Source organism: Pyrus communis, chromosome 9, assembly GCF_041283825.1.
Source record: "Pyrus communis isolate YQ-2024b chromosome 9, ASM4128382v1, whole genome shotgun sequence".
Lineage (NCBI taxonomy): Eukaryota > Viridiplantae > Streptophyta > Magnoliopsida > Rosales > Rosaceae > Pyrus > Pyrus communis.
Window position 1 is genome coordinate 12,494,001 of NC_142573.1, and position 11,019 is coordinate 12,505,019.

An 11,019-nucleotide genomic window follows, 5' to 3' on the forward strand; every position below is an offset into this window, starting at 1 on the left:
TGATGAAATTGGAATTTCACCATAAAACCAATTGGCAATATGGGGAGTAGTCCAAAACCACATAAGCCTATAGCAAACTTTGTCCCTCACCTATGTGGGACAATTTTTCTCTCAAATTTCAACTTTCAACACGCCCTCGCACGTGTGGCCGATTTTCAAGCCTACACGTAGACAACAACTGGGTGACGCATGAGCACATGTGGCCTTTGGGCTTTCACACGAGGGACAATCTACTCTGATACCATGATGAAATTGGGGTTCCACCATAAAACCAATTGGCAATATGGGGAGTAGCCCAAAATCATATAAGCCCATAGCAAACTTTGTCCCTTACCGATGTGGACAATTTGTCTCCCACAGTTCAACTTTCAACAGAAAGTAAACCAGAAAGTAGTCCATGGAGGGTCGTGCTAAGCGAATGCTGATGGCATTCTTCACTGGCTTAGGAAGTCGGAGGGTCACTTGTGGGCATGGCTCTGCTCGTGTGGATATTTATGGAGCATGGAGACACGAAGCTCTTGGCGTTGCAGTGGTGTGGCTAAGGAAGTAAACGAAAGGGAACCCGGTACAAGACTATCATAAATGTTAATTTTCTACTATTTTTTTTTTTAGGGTTTTATTGAGCAATGAAGGAAGTTGAAGTTCAATTCGAAAAGCAAATACTAAATGGGGGAGCGGTCTAAGTTTCTTATAATTAGGTTCATGTCAGCTTTCTTAACTTTCCGAAATGGGACATTCATCACATCCTCACAATTAAGCAATTCGAACATGAAAATAAATGACCTCAATAGTTTCTCAAAAACCCAGTACTAGTTTGTTTTTGGCTACTTTAACAGATAAGTCGTTGTACAGATACGCCTACAGATATGGCAGGTCTTGGTCCTGAAGAACAAGAGGTATCCTATGGTGAGGTTGATGACAATTTTTTCACACCATATGATGAGGTTCATGAAAATTTCGATTATATGGGGTTGCAAGAAAATCTTCTAAAGGGCATTTATGCTTATGGTAGGAATTTAATTTCTGTTTGTCAAGTTTAGATTATCGGTTTTCCCAGTAGGCAACATCACCACATATTTGCTTTCAAAATTTTAAGGTCCATCTGATAACCATTTCGTTTTTAGTTTTTAGTTCTCACTTGTCCTCGCCATTTCCTTTTTCAAGACGTTTCAAGTGTAATTTCTTTTATTTTTATTTTTTGGTGTGTGAAGGTTTTAAGAAGCCTTTACAATTCAGAAAAGGGGTATTGTTCCATTCTGCAGAGGTCTTGATGTTATCGAACAGGCTCATCCTGGAACTGGGACAACAGCAGCTTGCTGCACTGGAATTTTGCAGCGACTTGATTATGGTCTAAACCAGTGCCAGGCATTGGTGTTGACACCTAGGAACGATGTGGCGCTGCAGATGGAGAAGCTTATGCGAGCACTTGGCAAATATCTCGGCATGAGGGTTCTTGCTTGTGTAGGCGGAGCAAGTGTTCGTGAAGATAAACAAATTCTTCAAGCTGGTGTTCATGTTGTTGTTGCCACTCCCGGCTCTGTATTTGACACGTTTCACTGGGATCAGGCACTTTGCAGGGATCATATTAAGATTTTCGTACTGGACGAGGCTGATGAATTGCTTACTGGTGGTTTGAAGACCAGGTATGTTGTTAAGAATATTTTCTTGTCAAACTGGCTGACATGTTAGACTGCCAATTTAGACCGACTGCGAGGTGAAATAAGATTTCACTGCATGGTTGCCCTTTTTCTCCCACTAATTTTGTGGTTTCGATTTTTGTTTGACTTGCAATTTAAATGTCCTAGCAATATTGATGTTTTGATGGTCAGATCCGTGACATTTTCGTGCCGCTGCCATCAGTTCAGGCTGGCTTGTTCTCTGCTACAATGTCCCCTAAATGCCTTGTACTCACAAGGAAGTTTATGAACAAACCCCCAAGGATCTTCCAAAAGCCGCCTGATGAGCTCAACCTCGAGGGTTTCAACCAATTTTATGTCACTGTTGATCAAGATAGATGGAAGCTTGAGAAAATTTCTGAGCTCTAACTCCTCTATCACTCAAACTGTCATTTTTGTTAACACAACTGACGGGGTGGAGTGGCTTGCTGACAAGATGCGAAACCGCAGCCACGCTGTCTCGGTCATTCATGCTGACATGGACTGGGACACTTGTGATGCAATTGTATGTGAATTCCATGCCGGCTCTTGCTGTGTTCTCATCACCGACGATGTCAAGGTGGATTGTATAGATGCGCCGCATCAGCCGCAGCAGCAAGAATCTGTTACAGTAGTAAACCATGATTTGCCGGATGATTTGGAAGATTATGTTCATCGATTGGGACCGAGCTTAAGGTTTAGATGAAAAGGTCATGTCATTTGCTTTGTGGCGAGGGAGGAGGAGAGAAAGCTGCATGACATTCAAAGACTTTACAATGTGGACATCAAGGAGCTGCTAAAATTGTACCCTCATTTCATCTGAGGAGCTCTTTTTGTTTTTTTTTTTTTTTTACAATTCCTTTTCATTTTTGGGGCAAATTTTGTAATTGAGGATGAGGTGACATGGAAAATAGGTCCGTACAGGTTTTTTTTTTAATTTTTTATTATTTTTTTATGCAATGATATATTTACATTAAAGGTAAGTCTTTGAAGTTTTAGACACTATTTAATGTGTATATATTTATTAACTAGCTTGAGTCATTCCATTACAATTATGTCAAAATTCTATTATGTGTTGGTATAACACATAATTAGGTCTCACAAGTCTAATTAAATATTGTCACATGGATTAAAAATATTTAAATAATGAAAAAACAACTTTTGCGTATGTATATTTAAAAACTATTTCTTTTGTTTTTTTTGTTTTTTTTTTGTTTTGAACAAAGGTGGTGGGCTTAACCGCATAATGAACTAACAATATTGTGATTCGTATTCGTCTTTGACGAGAATCGAACTAAGAGCTCTCACTTACAAATGAAGAAGAATACTAATACTACTAGAATGTAGTATTATAAGTAGCATATAATTAAAAACTTAAAATAAAATTTAAAAAAAAAAAAAAAAAAAAGAAAAGAAAAGATGATGATGATCTGTTCATCTTCTTCCCCTCGCACCCGAGCATAACCATGCCCGGACGACCACACCCAAACCCCTCATCTTCTACTTCTTATTCTTTCCTTTTTTATTTTTCAAGTTTTTACTTGTATAAAAATAAAAACAGTTTTTTATAATTAGACTTGTGAGACTCAGTCAACATAATTGTAAAGGAATGACTCATTAATTTGCGACACCGATTTTCAGATACTGATCGATTTTCAATTTCAATGACCATCCTAATTGGGTGGGTCAATTTGAGAGATCATTTTTCATAAAAACCCTACAAGTATGAATAAAACTTAAGCACACTTATTGTAGAATAAGCATTTCATATAACAATGAATAAGTCATGAACCCAACTAATTACTCTCGGTAATGCGTTACATATAACATGCAAAATGTATGTTATATAATGCGGGAAGAAAGTAATCTACTTGTAGTTGACGGCTAATCTTGGGGTTTGGTTCTTTCTTTCCGCATTGTGAGGGTTTAGAGAGTAAGGTTTCTACTATTGTAGTCCAACGACCAAACCTTATGCGTAGCTTAACTCGCCTAATCCATTATCTTTCTTATTAAAAAAAAATATATATATATATATATATATGTTATATATGTTATATATGTTTATATATAATGGAGGAAGGAAAAGAAACTCACAAAGGGAGCGCCACAAGTACTCGCTGCATACCAAGTGATGCTGGAGTAAAGATGGTCATATAGAAAGCTTGAAGTGGTGCAATGAATTGAATGAGTTGTGGAATTGAAGAGCTTCGATAAGATATTGAAGGAAATTAATTGGAATACAATTGGAGAAGGGCTTTGATTCTAATTGATGGTCGAATTGAAGATATTCGATAAGGTATTTATATATTACATCAGTAATAAATGAAATTGAGAAATATAATAGATTAGAACTAAACTAATCTATAATAGAATTGAACAAATCTCCAATAATAAAGGTAATCTACTAACTGATTGCAATTAATCATGAGTTGTTTTAGTGCTCAGTTAAAGCTTATTTGACTTAATTGTAAAGGCTGATAGATAATGTAATGATAGTTTAGCTATGTAACATTCTATTCATTACAAGCAATCAATATAAAATTGTATTTGTCCTATATTCTCTTCCTTCCTCCTCTGTATCTATATCTTCAATCTTTCCTCAGTGTAGTTTGCAAGCAGTTCAACCAGAATAGACTAATTGATAAAAAAAACAATATCCTGATTGCACAAAAGTTCAAATCCCAACCCAGGCATAATACAGTCGATTGTCAAGGGTAGCATTGTGAACCAATTCAGCTATTATTCCATGTTGTGGAGCCGATATTGGCGTGACCAAATCTAGTTGCACGGCTGGCTTCTTCCATTGTGGTCGTGGTGTTTGTCAAGATGATCCATTATCTCATCTTCATTTTTGTCTTGCGGAGGAGGTTCTAACGGAGGTCTACTATATTTATTCGAAACTGGAAAGGTCAAAGCTATTTCTTTCCCTCAACCAGCTAAGATACCCTCTCTTATTCTTTATGCGGATGATATCATTTCCATAACAAGGCCAGTTTTGTGCAACTTACAAGCTTCCAACTTTCTTTGATAAGTTTGGCTTAAATTCTGGACAATTTGTGCCTAAAGCAAAGTCTCATGTTTATTTGGGTTGGTAAGATGTTCCTTGTCGATCTCTAATTTACTCTTGTTTGAGCATCCCAGGTTGGACTTTGTTTATCTTGGGGTTTCAATTTTTGTTAGATGACCTAAAAGAGCCTATTTTCAAGTTTTGGCAAACAAGATTCGTAACTATGTATCTACTTGGCGTGGCTATTCTCTCTCTATGGTTGGGAAGGTGATTCTTTATTAATTAATTCTATAGTTGTTAGCATGGTAAGGTGACTCGTTATTAATTCTATAGTTGTTAGCATGTTATCTCACAATTTTTCTATTTATGCTTGGCCTAAGACCATATTATTACAAGTTCGCAATTTTATTTGGACATAAGAGTACAAATTCTCGGGCCTATCTCCCTGTTTCTTGGAAGAAATGTTGTGCTCCTTTAAAGAGAGGGGGTCTACGTGTCACGCTCCGATCTCAAGATATGTCCAGGATTGACACGTGATGTTAGCACGTATCACGACAACCAGATAAAAATCAAGCTATATTAGTACTTCAATAAAATAGATGCACAAAACACCTATAAATAAAGCCAGTAGTCTCACAAAGTGAAGTACCGACAACAAACCATTAATTCAACAGTGTTTTATCCTTTCATGTTATTTTATGGCCGCACCTAAGTTAGACTGCCTACGTACCCTAAGACGGGATCAAGTCAATCGTAACTCACCTTTTTCTTAAGCTAAAAAAAACTTGTATTTGCAATGACTTCACACTCATGGCATTCTCTAGCAAGAAAAACATAGAGCTCTATAACCCCTCAATGGAACTCGACGAGCACGATTCATTAGATTCCATACTACTGAACGAACCATCTAACAAGCAGGATTCTAGACCAACTCATCGGATACAAGGTTTTGGACCAACTCGAATGAACCATAAAGAAAGTAGGATTCTAGACTGACTCAATGGAATCCATCAGATATAGAGTTCTGGACCAACTCAACGAGACCACCCATATCATGTGTATGGTCCCCTAATGCGGATTAACGAAGCAGGGCCATGGGCATGCATCTAATAGTGTGGTCATATAATAAGGATTACCCAAACATGATCACTCCTGAGAACATTAAAATCAAGAGGGTAATGATCACCCAATGTGTATAAACCCAGTACAGTCACCCCTAGAATGTGTATAGTCCCCTAATACGGATCAACCATGTAGGACCATATACATACAGATTTAAGAATGATTAAGGACTTCTCTCGGTCAACGATATGTAATCTAAATCTACATGTCGGATATCCGATCCATAAATTCCTAACAGCATCACATTACTCATATAACAACATACTTGAATTACATGATGATCCAATGGTCGGATCTTTGCCTACCAAAAGGCCAAGTGGCGGACAATTACGAAACTAAGCTCAAACAGTGGAATCACGTCAAATGAATATAGGAAACAGATTTAGGGCATTAATATCAATCACATCAAATGAATAATAGCTGAAAAATAAAGTAGTTGAGCCTTTGTTTTTTTTTTTTTTTTTTTTTGGCAGAAATGCTTCTAACAAAAAGACAGTGTTTGACTGTTTGTAAAACTGTTGTAACAATGGTAAATGATTAAAAAGAGTATGATGTTGGATGCAGTATAACCTATTAATTTATTTTATTATTTATAATTTTTTTGCAATCTCTCTTTGAAGAAGCAGACTATTTTTTCGTCTAACCTCTTAACTCCCTCATTTTCTCCGTTCCCTATTCCCTAATTTTTTTTTTTTTTTTTTTTTTTTAAGTCTGATTCTTTTTCATATGAGTGCATGGGACGATTCTTCATCTTCTGAAACTTCATCGCTTGATGGATGAGCATGAAGATTTGAAGGACGAAAACGGTCTTCGCAGGGAGAGGGAGCAGATCGGCATGATTGGTGCGATCTGAATGGGTGGTTGGGTTCTGTGTTTTTCTTGTTGGGCTTGGTGGTGGTGGCGAGATTTGATCGGAATAGGGATCAAAATAGGGCTGGTTCCCAGGTCGAATCGAAATAGGCTGTTTTTCTGCAGGCATGGTACGATCTGAAGGGCTGGTTCCGAGGTCGGACACGATTTTTAACTAGTTTTCTATGATATTGTTGACTTTTACTCTCTAGCCAAATTTGAGCTCAAATCCATTAGTTAAATCTAAATATAAATTCATATAATATGATCACACCAACTTCAACCTTGTCAAAGACTAGCTTTATTTTCTCTTATGTAATATTAGAGAGACTAAATTTAAAGATTAAATTTACAATCTAAATAATGTGTCATTAATAAGAATAAGTACGTTTATCAACGTTTAAATAATAAATCAATTATCAACTCATGTGTTTTAGTTTTCAAAATTTTGTCTTCAGATTTAGTTTTCTTAGCATTATCATTTCTCATAGCCAAAGAGTAACCTTTTTTCAACTGAAGACGACTATCTCTAAACTGTATTATTAAGTAGAATTACCAACTATTCTGAAACATCAGTTTTCACCATTGAAAAGTTATTATTTGTTCAAATTATGGGATCCCTCAAAATATAGAGCAAAGAGGTTTTGCGAACTATGTTGAAAGAGTAATGCTAAGGAGATTAAATTTGTAGACAAAATTTACAAACTAAATGATGTATCACCAATAGAAAATGAGCACGTTTATCAACACCTAAGTAATAATCCAATCATTAATTTTTTGTGTCATTTGGTTTATAAAAGAGTAATGTTATTCGTACCATATTTTTATACCACATTTTCATATCACCTTATGTGACATATGATGTGGACTGCCACATGATTTGAAATAATCAAATTTTTAAATTTAGTTCATTATTTGATAAACTAATAATTAAGAAAAACTAGTTAATTAAATGATGATTGTGGTATACGAAGAATATTTTTCTTTCATTTCCTTTTGCAAATTTTTCAAATGACGTGGCTGTCTATATCAGATGCCACCTAAAGTAGTATAGAAATGTGCTATAAAAACATGGTATAAATAACATTACTCTTTATAAAATTTGTCTAAAAATTTAGTCTCTCTATCATTACTCATGCTGGAATAGACCCAATCAAAATTTTTGATAAATTAGGGAGACTAACATAAAGGAGGGGAAAGAGAAAGGGAGGGGGGTATTAAACTGTGCATCTTAGGATGTGTACTGAATTTGAATTTTTCAACGTCCCTAAAGTTGTAAAAATGAAAATTAAAATTAAAATATCTCAAAAGTTTTTTAGCAATCCATCATATGCAATTTGCAAAGTCAAGTCTTTGAAGGCACGCATTATTATAACAATCTCCCAAATCCAAAACTTTTATTCAACTTTGCCGGTTTCTTTCATGTGTGTCGAAACTCGGTCAAACTTGGCAGCTACTTTCTCATACAATATAACTCTCCACACCATATGATGAATCAAATCTGAATTTCAAAAATTTTTAAAATGATTTCATAATTAATTACCACCATGATTTAATGATAGTTGTTGGCAATCTACGTTAAATCATATAAAACATCACATTGATCTTCTTAAATTTTGATATCAATAAAATATGCACACACACACACACACATACACATCCTTGATGATGTCAAATTGGGGTATACATGAATTGGTTGTATGTTAATGTTATACAATAAATAACTGAAAATAACCCTGCAACAAAGTTTGAAATCAATATCTTGAACTGGAGAGATTTTTCAATGTAACTGGTACAAGGGGTAGTACATCACGTGTTACTATACAAATGATAAGATATGTGCGCTAAAAAGTTAATAACTTAAAAAATAAAAATTTCCACCACTTCTATTAGAACACGTGGTGTATCACTTGTGTTCCCGTCACAATGAAAAATTCTCTAACAGTTCCAAAACTAGGAGAATTAACAAAAAATATTAAAATGCATATGCCGGTCATAGTTTAGTTATAACCCGCGTGGGTAAAAAAAGTTAACTAGGATAGTATATCTCAATATTACACTTAAAAGTTTGAATCTTTCTTCTATAAATTTGAACAGTTTAAAATATCGGAATATTAGAACATAAAAAAATAAATATTTTACTAATTCTCACGTTCACACAAACACATGACGCACCAACAAAGAAAAGCAAACCCAATAAAAGAAAAGTCTTTGCCTCCCCTTCCCTCCTCATTGTCTTATTGTCATCCTTGCGTAGAAACCTTCGAACTCTGTCTGCTTTGTCTCCTCTTCTTCTTCTTCCCATGGAGGATTTCAGATCCAAATCATGCAGAGATGGGAGAGATGGGAGGATGCAGATGGACGTTTACTATGGAGGCAAACCAGGTGCTCCTCCAACAAGCATGCAGGATCTCAGAAGTTACAGCTCAAATTATGCAGGCTCTTCTGTTTCCCAGCCAAACAGCCATCAGATGGTGGTGAAGGATGGGAAGCTGAAGAAAGGGAAGGGCAGCCTATCCGCCTCGAAAAGCTGGAGCTTGAGTGATCCAGAGTTGCAGAGGAAGAAGAGGGTTGCTGGGTACAAAGTTTACACTGCAGAGGAGAAGATGAAAGGGTCTCTGAGGAAGAGCTTCAAGTGGATCAAGAACACCTACACCCAAGTAGTCTACGGATGGCGATGATTCGATTAATGGGTACTTTGAGAGAAAAGAAGAAGAAGAATAATAAATACTTTATTGGTTTTTTCTTTTGTATTCAGGAGTTTTTGTTGTTCTGTGCATTTGTGAAGTTTATTATGCATCTGTCTACCAAATTAATTATAAAAAGTAATGGAATTCAATACTTTGGTTTTAACTTCTTCAGCTAAGCAAGAAAACCTTGGTCTATGATGAATGTTTTCGGGCTTCACTTCGAATTGTTGAAGGTGTGTTGTGGAGATTTGTGTGCTTCTGTTTTTTTAGACAATGAGATGTTTTGTTTGCTCTAATATACGACGAGTAGGGGTATTTGAACTTAGGTGCAATGGGGCGGGCATACTGCCCTGACCAACTGCCCTAACCCGCTTTGTATGCTTCGGGTTGATGGTCTGGTTCTGATCTGGTCATGACTTAGATTAAACTCCATAACTTGTCAGGGCTCCTTTCTACTTTTGCATTTCTTTCAATGATTGCAGGTTTTTAGGTGTACTTGATTCTGCAGTTTGTTTGGAATGTAAACGGAAAAGAGCATTCGCCTGCTGCGGATTCCATTCAGAAAGATTAAAATCCCTGTATTCGATCTTCGATGTTGCAATCACAAGCAAGAAAACCGCAGAGACTTGTAGCGAAACAAAAAATGGCTCCATTACGGTCTTTGGCACCCTCTAAGTAACTGTCATTCAGGCTACACTGGTGAGTAACTATACTTCTCAATCTTTGTTCTTTTTGAGCTTTTCATGATTCCAGAGAGATGTTTTTGCTGGGAGCGGATGGTGAAGTGTGAATTCAGATGGTTATTTCATTCAATTCGTCATTTGAGATTGTGGATAAGAGTGGATGGATCGAAAAGGCGCGATGAGGTATAGATTCAGTCGATATTTGATCTAAATGTGTCTTGATGGAGTCAAAATACAGTTTAGATGGTCTAATTATGTTTCAATGAGATTTATATACTGCATTCTGATGCGATCTAGATATGTTGTTCTAGTCTGTAGACACATCCAAAACAAATCAAGACACAACTCAATATCCAAACTTATCTAAACCACATCTAAGCACATTTAGATCATATCGAATTGCATCTGGACCCTATTATTGGTGTTTCGATCAGGTTATCAAAACTCCAAATCAACTTCATCCCATCTTCGTCCCAGATAGATTAAGACCACGCCACATTATCTTTCATCACAGACTTTCCAAAGAAATCACTCACCTGAAACAAACAGAATCGATAAGGGCAACTTTTACTTTTCAATGGCAGAACTCTAATAACTGAACACCTTGGAATTCATTTCAAGTTCATGATGGCAGAAACAAAAGATAAAACTGTGACTACAGAACATAAACAAGTATTTGATAGGATGTAGACCCAGAAATTGTAAGAAGAAACTACCATATAATTCTGAATAAACTGAGTTCAAATTGCAGATATAATTTGTTTGGAATCCAATCTGAGTGCCAATTTACAGCGCCACACAAGTCTATCTTTCGTTTAAGTATGAATCTCTTGGAACGGCGACGTTTGAATACATATAAAACCTCAGGGTATAATGTGAAAGCCATAAGAAATTAACTTCTGTGTCACCTTCAAACTACATGTTTGTGTGCATAGCCGTTCACAAATCACAATTTACAAGACCGAACAAAGTAAAAGAGATGACGGTTGTACTGTTCAAAGTAGAGCAGGATT

At 36.1% G+C, this 11,019-nt stretch overlaps 1 protein-coding gene and 1 pseudogene across 1 annotated transcript; both read left to right on the top strand.

Moving 5' to 3' along the window:
* Positions 1-866: 866 nt before the first annotated feature.
* LOC137740573 (eukaryotic initiation factor 4A-13-like) lies at positions 867-2,478 on the top strand (annotated as a pseudogene).
* Positions 2,479-8,850: 6,372 nt separating this feature from the next.
* LOC137740574 (uncharacterized) lies at positions 8,851-9,486 on the top strand. The gene has a single exon (XM_068480413.2). The coding sequence runs from the start codon at positions 8,937-8,939 to the stop codon at positions 9,312-9,314; it is 378 nt and encodes a 125-aa protein (XP_068336514.2). The 5' UTR covers positions 8,851-8,936; the 3' UTR covers positions 9,315-9,486.
* The last annotated feature ends 1,533 nt before the right edge of the window (positions 9,487-11,019 follow it).